The 20,178-nt window shown below is 42.9% G+C and overlaps 1 protein-coding gene across 1 annotated transcript in view; it reads right to left on the bottom strand.

Annotated features, from left to right (window-relative positions):
• Positions 1-3,569: 3,569 nt before the first annotated feature.
• LOC126456132 (uncharacterized) overlaps positions 3,570-20,178 on the bottom strand; it is a 33,226-nt gene continuing 16,617 nt past the window's right edge. Inside the window, exon 2 of the mRNA XM_050091886.1 lies at positions 3,570-3,965. Coding sequence (XP_049947843.1) covers positions 3,570-3,965 — 396 coding nt within the window. The remainder of the gene's footprint in view (positions 3,966-20,178) is intronic.

The following is a 20,178-nucleotide window of genomic DNA, read 5'->3' as shown; positions in this document are numbered from 1 at the left end:
CCTGTACAGAAAATTGGAATAGAGATCAACATAATCATCATTTCCATCCTTTTTATTGCTCATGGAAACCATACATTGCATGTTGTACCACCATACAGCGAGATCTTCAGAGGTGGTCGTCCGGATGGCTTTACACACCGGTACCTCTAATACCCAGAAACATGTCCTCTTGCATTGATGCGTGCCTGTTTTCGTCGGGGCATACTATCCACAAGTTCCTCAAGGCACTGTTGGTCCAGATTGTCCCACTCTTGAACAGCGATTCGGCGTAGATCCCTCAGAGTGGATGGTGGGTCCCGTCGTCCATAAACAGTCCTTTTCAATCTATCCCACTCATGGTCGATAGGGTTCATGCCTGGAAAACATGCTGGCCACTCCAGTCGAGCGATGTCGTTATCCTGAAGGAAGTCATTCACAAGGTGTGCCCTATGGGAGCAAAAATTCCTTCTATTACAGGTGTACTTTACTAGCAACTTGTGTATTCGAAGAATAGTTCACACGAAAGAAACATTATCCAACTAGGTTCTAGTCGACCGCTACTTGTTCGTGGCTATTACAGCGTTGTCTTCATCCACATTACTAGAAAGTTTGTGGCTTTTGTAGGAGAGCACACATAAATTGAGACAATCTATTGCACATTGCTTCCAGAGAGAAAAATTTCATACCCTTGGGATCTTTAGTCTCATGAGAAAGTTCAGTAGTTCCCTTTATTACAAACAGAATTATGTAGCGAAGGAACCGTAAAGGGATCATCTACCCATTACATGTGAACACTAGTAGCAACACAGACTGAATGTTACTTAGAAAATTAGTGTCGAGGAAATGCAGCTTCTACAAATGTAGAGGGAGAATTTATCAGCACGTTCGCAAATTACTATCCGATTGGAACAATTGTGTTTCTTTTCTGTTTGGATGTAACATCCCGAATATAATGAGATCATATGAGCAGGACAGTAGCACTGATGAATAAAAAAGGGGATACGAACTGGACGTCATATTCTTGAATTAACATTTCCGCATGGGGGCCTACATCTGAAGTAATTCGGAGAATTCACTGCAGTTTTACTTAAGCCGTACTAAATATAACACTGAATGCACAATGTTAGAAACGTTCTGATGAACGTGTGTCCTCAATATAGGCTTACGTATTTCATAAATTCGGTAGTTCAGCTGGAAAATAGCGTTCCTTGCAAGACTGCTTTGATTCTGTGGCATGCCGTGATTGTTATTTTACCTAGAAGATACGTCATTTTCATTTAGTTGTCAGCCATGTACGAGGAGATAACTATTTATGAAAATGAATGGAAAGTAAATGATCAGGCGTTAGATATTCGGGCTAATTAATATTCAGATTTTGCGAAACATAACAGGAACATATCTCAATTTTTATTTCTGTTAAGTTTGTGAGTTTAAGACTGTTGACAAAGTGCTCAGAAGTGCTTGTGAATGTATTTTTGAATGTGTAAATAAACACGACTATGTGTGGAAATTATATCCTCTTCAGCAATTGAAGGGAGTTTTCACCTTTGTCAGGATCTCAGAATTCCTTGCTGGAAGAAATTTCACTGATGATAAGAAAACGTAAAGAATTGTGATCTGTTGTTTATCTTCACACGTGGAAAATTTCTGGAAAGAGGATACACCAACAGCTGACATCATATGCAATTAATATAACAACAAATAGGCAGTTATGTTGATAAGTAGTAGAAGGAACTTACACACAAGTTGTGGAACGCATATAGTCACATGCTCGTGTTGGAATTTATGTCGTCTACGACTTTTGTAGATTTTAGAGGTACTGACGTAATGTAAGTGTGCAGGTACATAGTCTCTCTCTCTGTCTCTCTCTCTCGCTCTTATTCAGGCAAAACTAATACAAAAAAAACGAGTGAATAACTAATAACAATTAAAAGTGCAATGTATATGCCAGAAACAAGAAGATATGCTGCGGTTTACATATCTGTTGTTCTGATAAAAGTTGGCGGTTAACAAATGTGAAAGGTATCTGTTCGCTTCATTTTTTCATTTGTTTTCTGTATGCATCTATCTATAAATCAATAATAGTCTCTACATGGCACAGTGAACCTTTGAGAGAGATCTTTATTCTCTGCTGTGTATGCATTGCTAGGAACATCCATCTACCAACACATAGCCCTACACATAGCCCTCAGGCACATTTGTCAACAAAATTACTGAATCGTAATCAAACTAGTCTGTAATTTTATTATTGACTTTGTTGTTGCTATATTCCAACATAATAAGTTAGTAACATAAATCTGGCCAAACTATACTAGCTTACTTAGAGGAAGAAGAAATTGACTCAGACTGGAATAATTTGCTTCTCATTTTATTCCACCATGGTCGATTTCGAGCGTTCAAGCCTAATCATCAGAGGCACCTGTTCAGAATACAAACATTACAGTAATACTGTGCAATACATAATATAGTTATATTATGTATTGTGTATGTGCTAGAAAATATGTTTATCTTTACCAGTCGTGAGGGTAATTAATGGCAATTGCATTAATATCAAGAATGTATACTGTGTAACTGATAAATGAACATAATAAGTTCAAAAATGTGTGTGAAATATTATGGGACTTAACTGCTAAGGTCATCAGTCCCTACTTAACCTAAATTATCCTAAGGACATACACACACACCCATGCCTGAGGGAGGACTCGAATCTCCGCCGGGACCAGTCGCACAGTCCCTGACTGCAGCGCCTCAGACCACTCGGCTAATCCCACGTGGCCGGACATAATAAACAAGCCTTTTTTTGTAGAGTGATGTTTAACTTACATACTTAAAAAATCCTGATGGTGTTGGTAGTTTGTTTATACTTCATCTTTTATACTCATGGCATGGGTGAATTTGTCACTGCTTCCTAAATGATCCGTATGACCGTGTTCCCCTTAGCCCCATTAATGACAGGAAATTTTGTTTATTCGCCAATGGCCTTTCTGCAGTTATAGCATTGGTTCCCATCAGATCACCTAAAGTAAATGGTGGCAGGCTTGTTGAGAACTTGGATGAGTGACTATCCAGATCTGCCTAGCGCTGTTGGCAAGGAGTACACTCAGCCATTGTGAGGCCAATTGAGGAGCCATTTGACTGAGAAATATAGGCTATGGTCGCGAAAACTGACAACGGATTGGAGACGTGTACTGACCACATGTCCCTCCAAATTCGCATCCAATGACGCCCATTGGCTGAGGATAACACGTTCAGTACGACTGGGTCTTCTGAGGCCCTTTAAGACAGAGTTTAGTTTTATGTACACTCAGATTAGCTGTTTTATACATGAGCTGCAGTGTGGATTACATGGCCCTCATATGCTGATAACATGCAGTTGCAAGTTGCCTGCGGTTCGTGATCACACCTTTATTTTATTTTTTTGGATCAGAGCATCATGCAGGCGAGGTTTAAACATGAGAGGCTCCTGATCCACCTGAATATCATTTGACAAGCACACGAAACTGTGTAGGGATCAACGTCTTGTGTCGCTGACTGCGTGTGTTTTTCATTTTAAATTGTATAAATGTAATTTGCAACGCTTGGGATGGAGATTATAGTGCCCCCTTACTCTCAAGAATGGGGTTGATGAACCTCCAGAAGGATATGAGAGTGGGGTCGCTGTAAAGCTTAACGAGAGCCTCGCTGTAGTCGCCAGTGACGCCTAAACCGTCCATTATGGCGACGCCGCGCTGGTCGGTGGCAGTAGAGAGAGGAGCGTAGCAGACGCAGTACAGGGCCAGCATGGCGAGGCTGTCCATGTCGGCGAGCAGCTTGTGGAGGGGGTAGGCGTCCGCCTGGCGCTGCAGCCCTAGGTCCCGCAGGGCGGCGCTCAGGGCGCAGTGGTACTCCAGGAGCAGGTCGGACAGGTGGCGGCGGTGCACCTGCTCGCTGGCGTTGCCGTACAGGAAGAACACCAGGTCGCGTGCGGGGCTCGCTAGGTGCGACACCTGCAACAGCGCGACGCCTCACCGACTTGCTTCCGGAAGTGCAGATCTTATGCTTTGGAAACAATGAACAAGTACAGAGGAATACGTTCAACAAATGCTTCCTTACAGGGTCGGTGTTCTCTGTGCGTACATTGGGAATGACAGTATAACACCGCACCCATCACTTATCTGGTTTTGGCGTGTGTTCACCACAGGTAATTGGCTAACAGATCAACAGAGTGTGCAAAACTGCCGCAATGTCAGATAACACAAAGAAAGTAATAAGGCCCTGTGACTCCTGATTGAACTGTGGTGTCAGTGTTGACATTAATTGATTCAGAACTGATCCCTTTTAATTAAAAAGGGGTGCACATTGATGTTATATTCAGCTATTGAACACCAGATGTAAATGTTGAACATAAAATTAATTAAGAGAGTGACTTGGGATTTCAACTACTTGATTGAAATCAGATGCAGTAGATTAGAACAGATTTATTTTAACTCACAACCTTCAATCATCACATTACATGACTCTCCTAACAGGCAGTGGTAATAAATTGCGTTTGCGTGGAGTAAAGTGCGATAAATCAAAAGTAATTCCTATCGACTGACCCAGGCATGATGCAAAGTGCGAGAAGAATTCTACAATACACGGCCCATGAAACGCTCGTGGAAACTTTGCCGATGTCATCCAACAAATTAATCAGTGGCCGGAGTGGGCGCAATATCACCGAATACAGCGTGGCGGAGCGGCGTCGTTATGCGGACATCGGCCGACCTCGAGGTGCTGCAAGGCTGCGCTCGTCTATTCACTTCTAGCTATCTTGCTCAGTACATACCTGAACGAAAACTTTCTATCTCCAAGCTCAATCGTTCCGTTTGCTAAGTCCTAAACTGCAGAGATGCTCACTCTCTCTCAGGCAAGCTGAGTAAAGAATGCCACATCCACACTCTAGGCAAGCTGGGAATGGAAGACCACTATGGAGACTTTCCCCAGTCTGCTCTTTGCCTCGGTTTCCCCTCCAGCAAAATCACTTACGCCAATTGCAGCACAAGTCGCGTTAATTATGCGTTGCTTCCCAGCACCGACCAATGCTTGCTCTGGGAAGTGAACAAATTCGCACAAAATTTCCCTTCCTCTCAACTTCTGCTATTTAGCCCCTCCCAGGCCACCCATCAAGGTTAGCGTCTGCACAAACACCAATTTTTCCGGAATTATGACTCCCAGGAGGGTACTTCAAATTCCTTGGTCCTATGTTCCCATCGGAGGCCGGCGTATTTCATTATGTTGCTCTTGACCTGATTTACTTCAGACTCTGTAGACCGTGAATTCAGCGTAAAGTTGCTGTAGTCACGAACACGCATATTTTGACCTCTGTTGACTGCTCCATCGTTGCTTTGCGCGGCTTTCTCGAATGTTTCACTGAAAACGGGAAGACGGGCATTTATCAACAGGCATACAAGTTCTCCAATTGCTTCCCAGTACACCAGCATGGGGTCAACCACCCACTCACTGTTACTCATCTTAAGGCAGCTGGAGGCCGCACCCTGTTACCGCTTTTTCAAATGGTTCAAATGGCTCTGAGCACTATGTGACTTAACTTCTGAGGTCTTCAGTTTCCTAGAATTTAGAACTAATTATAGCTAACTAACCTAAGGACATCACACACATCCATGCCCGAGGCATGATTCGAACCTGCGGCCATAGCAGTCCCTCGGTTCCAGACTATAGCGCTTAGAACCGCACGGCCACTCCGGCCAGCCCGCTTTCTCAGAGCTTGAGCTGCCCTAAGCTGCCTATTGTCGCTTCCCTTCGCCGCTCCCCCGCCGGCCACAGTCAATTCTGAATACTTCCCTCGGATAAACTAGCCTCCAGTAAATCGACGCGTTTCCACAAAGTTTTCATGTCATGTGAATTACTTTAAAACCATCACCCGACATTAATTATTCTAATACGTCCATACTGTACTCTCTTGAAGATGCATTGTGCCTTGTCAGTCATTTTTGTTCAGCCCTACGTGAGTTAGGTGATTTTTAATGACTTCATGTAAGGGGCATAGTTCCTGCCATCTTATAACAGAAATTGTTTCAGTTTCGGTGCTTAAAATTTATTTCAAGAGAATGTGTGAGTTTATTAGAACGAGACAAGTGTTGTAGTGCCCGAACTGATACCCAGCTAAAAACCAGGGGCAGCAATCAGAAGAGACGTGGGTATGACGGCAAGTGAGTGTTGAGCAAGCTAGCAGAATGAATCACTGACTCTTTGGTGGAAACAGCGCGGACATTGACCAACACTCCACTCGCAAATGACTGCCAATCATCCTTTATACTTAAAGGGGCAGTAGTGTAACACGCACCCCAAGAAACCCAAAAACCCAAATAAGAATGTCATGATAATTTAAAGTAGGGAACAATGTTATCCTGACAGGTATGACAACTTTGACAATAACATAACACTTTAAAATTTTGATGAACACCAATTTCAATAATTACAGAGTATGTCATGATATAAAGCTGGAAAGAAAGTAAGGTTATTTTTAATTAGCTATCAAACATCTTAGTAATAACTGCAAATCAGTACGACGAAAGTTGAGTCCAAAGTAATATGTCTGTCAGAGATAACATTTATTGTGAAAGAGAGTTGAGAGTTGTAAACTCGGCGAAAAGGAAATTCAAAAATGGTTCAAATGGCTCTGAGCACTATGGGACTTAACATCTGTGGTCATCAGTCCCCTAGAACTTAGAACTACTTAAACCTAACTAACCTAAGGACATCACACACATCCATGCCCGAGGCAGGGTTCGAACCTGCGACCGTAGCGGTCACGCGGTTCCAGATTGAAGCGCCTAGAACCGCACGGCCGCAGCGGCCGGCTAAAAGGAAATTCAATGCGTCTACAATGCTCGATCATGGAAAAGTTAATCGCTTGCTAGTTTGCTTGCTATCTAGTTGAGAGAGAACACCGTTTTTTATAGTACTGCAAACGGAACGCTACGAGATTGTTCCTTTAAAAAAAAAAAGTAATATTGTGTGATAGGGATTCTCACATGAGAACTTGAACTGAAGTGATATTCTGATAGTGTACGACGAGTTAATGAACTCTAATTATTGGAGATATTATTGTTGGACTCAACCTTCATCAAAGTGAACAGTTACACGAAGAATGGACATTGTATCGAAGACTGCAATACCTGTTTAGCCTTGAGTAGGAAACATCAATACGACCACAGGAAGATAATGCAAATACGCCGAATGTGAAAGTTATCGTAATTATCACGATCATCGAATTGAAAAGAATCGTAATTGATCTGATTCATCGGTATGCGTGTGGTGTGATGATTATAAACTAAGTGCTAAGATGGAACAATAAAATTGTTCGTCAGTAATGGAAATCTCACGTGTTGGTTCCATCATTAATTGAACTGTGTGATTGTTGATAATCAAAATTAATTAACTGTGAACATTCTAATTGAAAGAGTGACTTGATTAACATTGAAGATTGAAAGGAGTGTTTTGCCGAAATAATATCACGACGCACGAAAGCAAGATAGCGTTATAGATTATCTCTGGATTTGTGTCGTGCCATAGTGAACAATTCTGTCTAGTAACGTAACAACAACTACTGATACTGAATCGCAAATGAATTTTTCCTCGCTTCGGTGGTGTGAAACGACGCCGGTGATGAATGCAATAACTAACTAACCGGGCATAGCCAATCATAAAACCATAACAGACAATTAAAATCAGCAGGTCGCATCGCTGAGAAGACTGTGCGGACTCGCAAACGAACTTTCATACATTACGCGAGGAACAATTTTGTTTAGAGATTTTCAGGTGCTGTTCCACGTTATCCGACGGGGACAACCATCACTGCGCGTCGCGTCTCCATTCCACCGACCGAGCTGTAGCAGTAGCGGCGCAACATCAAAAGCGACTACAAAGAGGGGAGAGGGGAGAGGGGACGTCACAGTCGGCAAGAATAAGGCTCTCTGCAGAAGGTAACAGCAGGTCCCCATTGCTTCCACCACATGAAACGAATCAGATCAACAGGTGTTCTTTTTATAAACTGTGATATGACGCCATTTTAGGTAGAGGAATCAACGATTCTCAGGTTATATTCTGTGCTGGCATGCACAGTGGTTGCGTTCTTTTTATTTCCTTTTCATTTTAGTCTTTGCCATTTCATTAGTAAATGAAGAGGAATATGTAGAAATGTATGCAAGGAAACGAAAGGAGATTTTAAAGTTTCTTATGTTTTTAATATGTAACGAGTCTAGATTGTGAGCTCTTTCTACCAGATGAAAGAAACGACCACTGGAAATACTATGAATAAACAGAGTGTAGGAAAGAGTTACAATATTTGCAAATACAGTGCAGTTCCAGATCCAAAGACACAGACGATACTTGCTACAGGGAGACACTTCAAAAGAATCACACAGAACAATGAAAATCTCAACGTTCACACGTATATATACACTGGATGTGAACCCCTGCAATGGTTCAGGACAGTCGAACAAAGAGGCAGTGGTGAGGAACTGTCTCACACCCAAGGAATTCATGAGACAGCATTAAATTAATAACCATTTATTGTTGAGAGTTTTACATTCAATCTCATCCCCGTTATAGGAACGCACTGAGTGGTGGATAAGCACCCATTGTGAAATCTACATTTGTAGCCTCTGGTGTTGCCTGCAATCAGTTCCGCTACCTCTAGCAGAGTGGAGCGGCAGCGGGCGTGTCTCCATGGCCTACTGTGACTGTGGGTGTCTGATCAGTGCTCTCGTCGAGTGTAGTTGCGCTAAGGCTTGCCCCCAAAAATCTGCGTGCCCCTGACGATGCCTATCATGATAGTGAGTATGTGGAAGCCCCAACAGAGACACAGAGGACAGCCCAAGAGACAGTCCCAATGTACAACTGGTAAGGTGGTACAAGCACTGCCAAGAAGTGGTGGCACCAAGCACCCTGCTCCATAAATGAACAGCTTGCAGTCGGACACATTAGTTTTTTATCCACGGAAGATCTGCCTAGTCCCCACCTGTAGTCAGTCACTGTTGTGACCTGCAGGAATGGCAGTTCAACCAAATGGCTGCAGTAGAAGTATACTGCAAACTACACTTCGTTGTATGTCAACAGATCATCCAACAATTAATGGAGCTGGTCTTCCATCAGTGATAAAAATGGTATGGCCAGAGTCTGACCCTGAGTAGAAGGTTCAAATGGTTCAAATGGCTCTGAGCACTATGGGACTCTACTGCCGTGGTCATCAGTCCCCTAGAACTTAGAACTACTTAAACCTAACTAACCTAAGGACATCACACACATCCATGCCCGAGGCAGGATTCGAACCTGCGACCGTAGCACGGTTCCGGACTGCGCGCCTAGAACCGCGAGACTACCGCGGCCGGCGCGAGTAGAAGGAATGGGAGGGTTTTATAGCAGTTAAAATGACATTATTTCTCCATATTGGTGAATGAATTTGCTCCAGTTTCTGAGCTTCATGATGTTCTCTGCTCGACTAATGTTTAGTTTCAGAGCTTCGAAGCATTCGTTTATGGGAGGTTTTACACCTGAAAGGCGTTCTTGCATAGTCTTTAGATGTAGTTAAACCATGTTGCTCTGTTAATGGAATGTCACTCAGCCTCCTTTGCACTGATGTAATGATTCTCAATCAGGGACTCCTAAGGCTATCTCCTACACAGTCTGTGCCGTTGTGCTCCTTGCTTGTTTCAGCTAAGGTGCCCCGAGTATCTGTACTCGTTGCGCAACTATTGGATACCATGCAAGTATGCTACGCTTGGATTTCGTTCGAGGCAGCTCAATAATTTTATTCGCCACTCTAATACTCCCTGTGGAACATTCCCCATCCTTTGCGAAATTCGTCCCGAATGTATGCACTCAGATCCTCCCTCTTACTAACTAATGTAGTTGTAGACACCGTCAGCATTAATTTATCCATCGTTGGGTGTCTTTTCCCTCCAGTTAAAGCAAAACATAATCCCTTACATGTGATTCCTCAGTCTATTGCACTGACTCCCAGACGGCTCTTCCAAATTCAAATGGTTCAAATGGCCCTGAGCACTATTGAACTTAACATCTGAGGTCATCAGTCCCCTAGAACCTAACTAACCTAAGGACATCACACACATCCATGCCCGAGGCAGGATTCGAACCTTCGACCATAGCAGCAGCGCGGTTCCGGATTGAAGCGCCTAGAACCGCTCGGCCACCGCGGACGGCCACGGCTCTTCCCAGATAGTAGGAAACAGATAACTGACACACAAGTAATTCGGGATGTCATTCAATCTTCCACTTACAAAAAAGGCAAATTACACAAATTCCGACCAGAGTTGCTACAGTGCCTGTGGCTGAAATGCTTATAACATGGTTACGCTACCCCTCTCGATAGTGCTGGATATGTTGCAATATCTGTTCTGTGAAAAGCTGAACCTTCTGTGACGCTCTAAATTTATCTACGGTATCGGCCAAAGAAGTTCAGCTGCGAACTGGTGGTATATCCAATGGCTTCTCTGGGCAAAACGGCAAAAGGTGTGTCGGTTGGATCATTGTTGTTCTTATAATCACGGCTAAATGGTAAAAGGTTGTTGTGGCTATGTCATAAACCATACCACGAAGTAAGATGCCACTGACATAATTTTCCATCTTTGTCACACCCTGTGGCTTCCCTTTCTCGTGATAATTCAGTATTGCAGCCTCTGGAATGAATAGTAAATAAATCTACTGTCACCTTTTTCTATGAAAACTACACTCTGCTGCATCGGATTTCCCTAGGAACAACTTCACCTCACATGCCTATGTGTCAGTTGGGACTACCTTGATTGTACAGATCTCGATTCTCTCTTGCTAACAATTCCATAGCTCTTCCAAGGACATTAGAGCTTAAGTTTCCTTGATTTTTGAGACAATTAGCACTTTACTGGTGCATATCCATGCCCACTTTCCCACAGTGTCCCATTTCACTAGGTTTGATACTGTTCATTCAAGCCTACTACTGGAAAACAAGCATGCCGTCTTGTATCACCCACCGTGTCTTTGACTACTGACATGTGATGAGACAATGCCAAATGCCTTGTCTTTTAAAAGCTTCTTCCATTGTTTGATGTATTCTTCCATATCCTTTGAAAATACAATTACGTCGTAGAGGTAGACCATACACTTTTTTACATTTCAATCCCCAAAGCATTCCATTGAAAAGTCTCTGAAATGCAGCCTGTTCGTCCTTCAGCCCAAACAGCATTCTAAAATACTCGTATTGCCCCCATAGTGTCGTAAAGGCTGTCTTCAGCAAGTCGTCTGGAACTACTTCAAACTAGTGGTAGCCACTCTTCGAATCCATAGTTCAGAAATATCTGCATTGACCCAAATTGTCGACTGTTGCCCTACTGTTGGGTATGGGATATCCAGCAATGATAGTTCTTGCATTGAGGTAGCAATAATCAGAACAGAAACTATATCTCTGGTAGCATCCAATGAGTTTTTGGGCACAGTGACAGTGCTCGCACCCTGTGGAATATTACTGTGTTCAATGATTCCATCAGCTAACTGCTGGTCAATGAATTTCTCCACATGGTTATAGATGCTTTGGGACATGTATAGTTTCCTACGCTCTGGAATATTGCTGCTGTCAGTATCCTGTGTTGTGTGATAGGCGTAATTGGTAATGGACCTGTTGGATTGAACAAAGCTGTGAATCTAAGCAATAAAGCTTGCATATTTTCCCTATCATCCCTTTGCAAGTGATTGTCACCCTCACTAGTGCAGAAATGCTAATGGTATGATTGTGGCTATGGTCATCATTCGCTCTATCGTTATCATCTTCCTCTAAGACACTGAAACTGGCAACCATTAGGCCTTCTATGGACTAGCCTCGTCAATGCCAAAACTGTCTAAACTCACTGGAACCTCTCCATCGATATCTGTAAGACGCACTATGCTCCTGTGCATCATACAACGAGACTTATCCAGTTTATCATTGTAGTCTAGTGGTTCTACTATGCACAACAACTCTCTTCGTAAGCCCACACCTGCACTAACGTAGATCAATTTCCCTATACCTGCTATTATGTTATCCCACACATTAGCCGGCAAGTGTGGCCGAGCGGTTCTAGGAGCTTCAGTTTGGAACCGCGCGACCGCTACGGTCGCAGGTTCGAATCGTGCCTCGGGCATGGATGTGTGTGATGGCCTTAGGTTAGCTAGGTTTAAGTAGTTCTAAGTTCTAGGGGACTGATGACCTCAGATGTTAAGTCCCTTAGTGCTCTGAGCCATTTTGAACCCACACATTAATGTTTAGAGCATTTATATGTAATTTAGCTGGCACACCTTCATGACAGGCGCACCATATGACATTGTTTCACTAGCAGCCCTCTCACACAGCAGAAACAAAGTTACACCAAGATGGATCATACACAGTGAAAGATCAACTACAGCCCGATTTTTGTCTAGAAAATCAAATTCAAGAATTACACTGTACCCGTTACCAACGGGAGGCAACACTCCATATGCACCTTAAAACCCTTAGCCCCCAATGCTAAGGGTGACCAGTGATGTTGCCAATGATTCCCCCTCATTATCACCAATTCCATATAACCTATACTGTGGAGACTGAAGTCTCTTCCTGCCCAAGAGGTCCAGTCTAGCAACGACACATACGCATCTGTGTCCAAGAATTTTTGTTTCTCATTATTTACTGCTCCAACCAAGCAACAATCCAGCTTTGCACACGTCCTTGCAGTGTACCATTTTATTGGAAATAACCTTAAACGGTTAAGCCACTCCCACGTGCATCTGAAGAACGCTTCCTTGATTTAATTTATCCTCTTTCCTACTCTTGAAATCTCGTGTCCTATGCCCAACCTCACCACACTCAAAACTCTGGTGACATTAAATCTTACGTGGCCCACCTGTCCATGTCTGTGACGTTTGACATCAGAGGAGAAGACACCACGGTCACTTCGTTTCTGAGTCGCAATATCGGATCTCTTCCAGCTGCATGGCAACCCTGAGACCCAAGTATAAATGACTACCCTATTCCATCCTCACTCGCCGCGACTTATCCCACGAAATATTACTTACGTCCAAGGTTCTATTCTTCGCTTCCTGCATGAGCACTCCATCTGCCTCTTCATTGGGTGTCACTTTGTATGTGTAAGAGTTCACTTTACGAATTCTATCACAGAATGCTTCTACCGACTCATTGTGCTTATGCGTTAATCCAATGAGTTCTTTCCTGGAAAACCAAGCACTATTCTGCTTGCTATATCTCTAAAAGAACCCTTCAGCCAGCGGATCAAATGTCTATGCCTTACTAATGTCTTCATGATACATGACACACGTTTAAGCGTCACCCACCAATCGTAATTTAGGCATATACAGACGTGTTTTATCGGACCAGTTACCTAACTTAGCTCCTGCCCCCATAGCATCAAGAAAAGCCGACACGCCCTCGGATGTCTTTCCAGAAAAAGCCATAATGAGACTGGCTGCCACAGGATCAGTAGTCGGAAGTGGTATGTTCGCTAAGGTCTTGGTGTCCACTCCCTGCAATTACTTGTGCCCACCCATTTTTCAACACGTCCAGTTCCTTCTGCAACTTCTCATTAGCCCTGTTTTGTTCCACTTTATCCTGGAGTAACGTGGCTACCTGACTCTTCAAACATCAGTGGCTTCTCTTAAAGATTCTGCACGCGTTTCTGGTCGTTGTACAGCCTCCATTCTGAATTATGCTATAGAATTAACGAGAACCCAATGCATTGACCCTACACCAATAAGCAAAACAATTCCACTAATCTACCCCATGTATCAAGGCCCAGTGAGACACACTGCTATGCTGAGCTTTGTGGCCGAACCTCCTTCTTACTGGCACTCTCGCAGTACAGGATAATACATGCGCCGAAAAATTACAATATTAGTAGGTAATAAATGAACCGCTAATTTATGAAAGGCATCTGATAATTTATCAAATAAATCCACTTTTGTGTGAAGAAGGAATCTTAATGCTTCCAGACATAGTTTATGAAAGGACGCTTTTCCCATTGCTCCAATACTGCCATTAGACCACATGAAAAATGTGTTTATTTAAGAAAGGCCTCTTATCACGGACAAGGGGTTTTTCGTAACTAAAAGCGTTGTGGCTACACTGGGAAACAGCTGTTTTTTGTTAATTCTATCCTGTTGTGTTGGTCACATTTGTTCTCTGCCACAGGTTTCTGAGCACTCTCTTCTCAAATGGTTCAAATGGGTCTGGGCACTATGGGACTTAACATCTGAGGTCATCGGTCCCCTAGAACTTAGAACTACTTAAACCTAACTAACCTAAGGACATCACAAACATCCATGCCCGAAGCAGGATTCGAACATGCGACCGTAGCAGTCGCGCGGTTCCGGACTGAAGCGCCTAGAACCGCTCCGCCACCGCGGCCGGCCTCTCTTCTCATTCACACTGTGTCAGTGCAAAGCAAGTTTCACTTTAATTCTGTGTGAAATATTGTTTATAAAGTGTTCTGTTGTCTTAGTGAATTGAACAGTGTCAGATAGTGAGGGTGAAAGTGCGAATGAAGTTGATTTAGAAGCAAGTAAAACGAGTAAATAGTGCGTTCGTAGGCCTACTTGCTACAAAATCACTTGGATAAAGAAAGAAAGAATTCATGGACATGAATATGTTAACTACAAAGGAAACATTGTGGAAGCCTGGGAAACAGGAGTGCCTTGCTTATAAGCAGATTAATACTCTACTTAAGTAGTCTTCGTTTGACATGATTCTGCTAGTATTGTAGGCTAATTTAACTTTTTTTTCAGCTCCAGACTGAAATGTTTCAATAAAATAATTGAATATAATCAAATTGAAATCCTACACGAAAGTGAAGATTTCACCAGCAAAGACAAACAAAAGCACTTTTTCAGTCCTTAATAGAAGAACTTCCTGTGAAGACCAATCGTCAATGGCTTAGACCTACGGAAGGTAATAGGGAAGTTGAACTGCAACGCAGCCCCAGTCACTCTAAGTATCATGCAAGTTCATTTAATTTTTCTTATAGTGGTTGGACAATCAAGAAATAAGGTATATAAGAAAGTATTTTAAGTGTTCTGGCATATAGATGAAGAACACAAGAGCAGAGAAGGCTGTGAGACGACGTCAGCTAGGACTGCACCACGAGAGGAGCGGCCTGTACAAGAAGAGAATATAACGGCCCCTCCTGCTAGCTTCGGCCGCACGGTACTAGACTGGGCCGGCCGTGGTGGCCGAGCGGTTATAGGCCCTCAGTCCGGAACCGCGCGACTGCTACGGTCGCAGGTTCGAATCCTGCCTCGGGCATGGATGTGTGTGATGTTCTTAGGTTAGTTAGGTTTAAGTAGTTCTAAGTTCTAGGGGACTGATGACCACAGATGTTAAGTCCCATAGTGCTCAGAGCCATCTACTAGACCGGCACTAGAGAGCACTACGATAGCAGTTATTAGTGATGCATATCCATTGCTTGTACGGACATAGTATATAGAGAAAGACACTGACTGTTTGCATGTCGCCCATCGCTTGCGACACGTTCTTGTAATACAAGTTGGGTACAGTTTATCTTCTTTATTATATTAAAAACTATTAATGTGATTTGCTTGAATCGTTTTATAGCATTCCGAGAGCGCAGCATCGCTTAGGCACGCTGTACGAGACCAGTGGGCAGGACCCCACATTCAGTCTGCATGGTAATGGTGGAAAAAGACTGAGAAGCGTAAAAGATATACTGTTGACAGGTAAGAGCCGCAGAGATTTCAGGTCACAGTAAAACAATCGCAAGACGTTTCCAAAGGACTTTACAGACATGACTCACAATCATGTTTGTTCGTTTCCTATGAAAAAACTACGCTTCCAGGGAAATCAAGGACGTAGACACAAATCTTGACATTAAAATGAGGCATTCTTTGTTCAAATAAAAATACAGCTTAGCCCATTCTGATTTAAATACAGTTATCAGTACAAAATTTCGAAGGAACATTTCAGCTATCGTTAATGCAGGCCCCAAACAGATGCGTGCTGTGAGTGTGGATAAATTACTGTAAGACTTAAAAACACGCAGGTCGATGATACAGCAAAAGAATAGCACATGCACAGCTCCCTGTCCATAAAAGGAGGCGTAATAAACTATGTAGCAGTTTGCTGAATACTAAAGCGTACTGTACCACCCGTGAAAATAGTATCACGAGGGGGGTTGCACAAAAGACAAGTAATGAAGTGTGCGCCATTTTAGTTAGATACATCAATGAGAATGATCATTCTACTGTTGATGAACTCTGCCTGTAGACTGACAACAGCGCCAGGTAGATAAAGAACCATTCTGTGATGAGATTCTTAATATCTCTTACTGTCGGTGGTGTATTTAAAAAAGTAGTATAATGGCTACCAAGGGTTATTCTTATTTACCATCTGACATGGATTTTAGTCTAGTTAAAAGGAAGATGAGGGAAAAACAGTGTTCTCGCAAAACAAGGGACATTTGCGGTTGATCTTCAAACAGAAGATAATTTGGATTTCCAACGGTGATGGCCCCAGCTTTAAAAAAAAAAAAACCACAGCTTCTGAAAAAAATAAGAAAGAAACAAAGAAATAATGTTTTTTTACTGTATCAGTATTCCACGAAACATCTTTGAAAAGTCAAGGAAAGGAAAAATCTTAGTATGTGACTTCATTTTGATGGAATTGTGAGGAAAACGTTCCAGCTTACTTTCTGCAAATCTGATTTTGCCTGTCTACCAAGGAACAGCGCGTATGACAAAAAATGGCTAATCCAGGAAAAGATCAATGACTTGAAAAAGATGTTAAATTACGTAAAAAGTGAACATGCTGGTTTCACAATGAGTTATTACAGTAGCCAATTATAAACAAGAAATGAAAGAAAATTTAAGATCTGCAAGAAAATTACTTTTTACATTCATAGTTAAATATTATTACTGCTATTGTTTTCTAATAATAAACCTCGGCATACAAATTCAAACTACACTCCTGGAAATTGAAATAAGAACACCGTGAATTAATTGTCCCAGGAAGGGGAAACTTTATTGACACATTCCTGGGGTCAGATACATCACATGATCACACTGACAGAACCACAGGCACATAGACACAGGCAACAGAGCATGCACAATGTCGGCACTAGTACAGTGTATATCCACCTTTCGCAGCAATGCAGGCTGCTATTCTCCCATGGAGACGATCGTAGAGATGCTGGATGTAGTCCTGTGGAACGGCTTGCCATGCCATTTCCACCTGGCGCCTCAGTTGGACCAGCGTTCGTGCTGGAAGTGCAGACCGCGTGAGACGACGCTTCATCCAGTCCCAAACATGCTCAATGGGGGACAGATCCGGAGATCTTGCTGGCCAGGGTAGTTGACTTACACCTTCTAGAGCACGTTGGGTGGCACGGGATACATGCGGACGTGCATTGTCCTGTTGGAACAGCAAGTTCCCTTGCCGGTCTAGGAATGGTAGAACGATGGGTTCGATGACGGTTTGGATGTACCGTGCACTATTCAGTGTCCCCTCGACGATCACCAGTGGTGTACGGCCAGTGTAGGAGATCGCTCCCCACACCATGATGCCGGGTGTTGGCCCTGTGTGCCTCGGTCGTATGCAGTCCTGTTTGTGGCGCTCACCTGCACGGCGCCAAACACGCATACGACCATCATTGGCACCAAGGCAGAAGCGACTCTCATCGCTGAAGACGACACGTCTCCATTCGTCCCTCCATTCACGCCTGTCGCGACACCACTGGAGGCGGGCTGCACGATGTTGGGGCGTGAGCGGAAGACGGCCTAACGGTGTGCGGGACCGTAGCCCAGCTTCATGGAGACGGTTGCGAATGGTCCTCGCCGATACCCCAGGAGCAACAGTGTCCCTAATTTGCTGGGAAGTGGCGATGCGGTCCCCTACGGCACTGCGTAGGATCCTACGGTCTTGGTGTGCATCCGTGCGTCGCTGCGGTCCGGTCCCAGGTCGACGGGCACGTGCACCTTCCGCCGACCACTGGCGACAACATCGACGTACTGTGGAGACCTCACGCCCCACGTGTTGAGCAATTCGGCGGTACGTCCACCCGGCCTCCCGCATGCCCACTATACGCCCTCGCTCAAAGTCCGTCAACTGCACATACGGTTCACGTCCACGCTGTCGCGGCATGCTACCAGTGTTAAAGACTGCGATGGAGCTCCGTATGCCACGGCAAACTGGCTGACACTGACGGCGGCGGTGCACAAATGCTGCGCAGCTAGCGCCATTCGACGGCCAACACCGCGGTTCCTGGTGTGTCCGCTGTGCCGTGCGTGTGATCATTGCTTGTACAGCCCTCTCGCAGTGTCCGGAGCAAGTATGGTGGGTCTGACACACCGGTGTCAATGTGTTCTTTTTTCCATTTCCAGGAGTGTATTTATTTTCGTTACAGTAACTGTTTGATTTGTTTTAGTTCCAAAAAGGAAAACTAAAGAAGTAGAGAGAAAAAATATATTACTGGTATTTAGCTGATAAAAGTTTTGTATATGTATTTTTAATGTAGATCATTATAATAATAAGTAACGTATATAAAACATGTTGTTTTCTAACTTAAACTAACAACCTACCGAATTATAATTTTTTCACCTTTGTTTATAAATGACTCATGTCAGCTACTTTCAAGAAATGAAAAAATAATCGAATGTTATGACGAAAGTAAAAAAAAAGCTAAACCATTGAGAGTTCTAAGAATATCTGAAATCATAGTAAACACTGAAATTGTATTTTGTGTAAGATGTTTGCAAAGTAAACAATTTTTCTTTGTTTTTCTGACTATTTGGATTTTGTGCCAAGAGGCACTTCAAAAATAAGCGATTCAAATATTCTGCTTGACTGTTACCCCAGAAATGTGACAGATTTGCAAGTTCCTGTGATATAAACAACATCATTCTTAAATTCATTATTAGAATTAATAGAATATCGTTATACTTGCTTTGTAGTGATCTTCTGATGCTGAGTCATCAGGTCTTCCTGACCCTCTGTCTCACAGAGTCTGTGGCAAAGTGCTTCTTGCTTGTTTGTGTCCTGTCCCCTCCAAATGTTTATACTTATTACACAATCATTGCACACCAGACAAGTGGACTACACCTGGACGTCGTTCCAGACAGCTAAGAAACTTTTTACTTCCCTCTAATACTATTTTGTTGCGCAATTATACAATGTCTGAAAGGAAATAACTAGAGGTTTTTACGGTGATTCTAATGTTAATGTATCGTCCTGCTGCATTTAACAGTCCTAATGAGGTGTTTGTGTGTGGATTCTAATGTTAATTTATCGTTTGCTACATTTAACAGTCCCAATGTGGTGTTTGTGTGTATATGATTTCTGTCATTACTTTAATTGTGAGGAGCGTTCAGTGTACTTTGAACATTTTTAGACCAAGTGGACAGAAGAACAAAAGCAGGATTGGGTAAAGAAGAGACAACAGGAGAGGTAGTAGAGAGGGAATAAAAGACCACAAGGGAGGCAGGAAAGATAAAAAGAGCAAGAATTTTTCTAACATTTTCAATAAGCATTTGATGAATTTACAATAGAGATGAATGTTAGTCTTAATCAACAATTAATGACAACAGATAATCAAGTAACATTTAATGCTTGCATTGCAAAAATAATTGTGAAAGAATGGGAGGTCCAGCATGAGATTAGGAACGTACAAAAGAAATCAGAAAGATTTAAAAACCAAAGTGAAACTATTGGATAAGAGTCTTTAGATCTGTAAGTAAATGAAAATATTGATGAAGTGCAAACTTGTGTAATTAATGAAAAGTACGGATGCGTGACATGTCTGTGAACAATGCTAGTGCCAGAAGGAATGAATATTGTCACAGTGTGAAAAGACAGGGAGGTAGCGTAATTAACAGTAATGATACCACCATACAGCAACTGGGAAAGTGATGATAGAGTACTGGGGAAACTTAAACGTCCTCGAGCAGATACCGCTATCAATAAGAGAGGCTGTGTTCCGTGAATTCGAGTGGAAGTCGTGACTGGTGAGAGGAGTTTCACTTTGAAACGGACAAAGATATGACAGAAATTTCCTACTTTTGATCCCCAAGGTAAGACTCTACTAGTTTTGTTGTGAGCGCTTTTCAATGTTCTTTAGCCACTTCATGGTGTTGTGGAAGGAAAATACAATTTTAACTGACCATTTAGAAAGCAGTATATGCTAATGGAGTCATTAA

Source organism: Schistocerca serialis, chromosome 2 (assembly GCF_023864345.2).
Source record: "Schistocerca serialis cubense isolate TAMUIC-IGC-003099 chromosome 2, iqSchSeri2.2, whole genome shotgun sequence".
Taxonomy (NCBI): Eukaryota; Metazoa; Arthropoda; class Insecta; order Orthoptera; family Acrididae; genus Schistocerca; species Schistocerca serialis.
The sequence above is the reverse complement of the archived record's forward strand: the minus strand, read 5'-3'. Positions and strand labels throughout refer to the sequence as shown.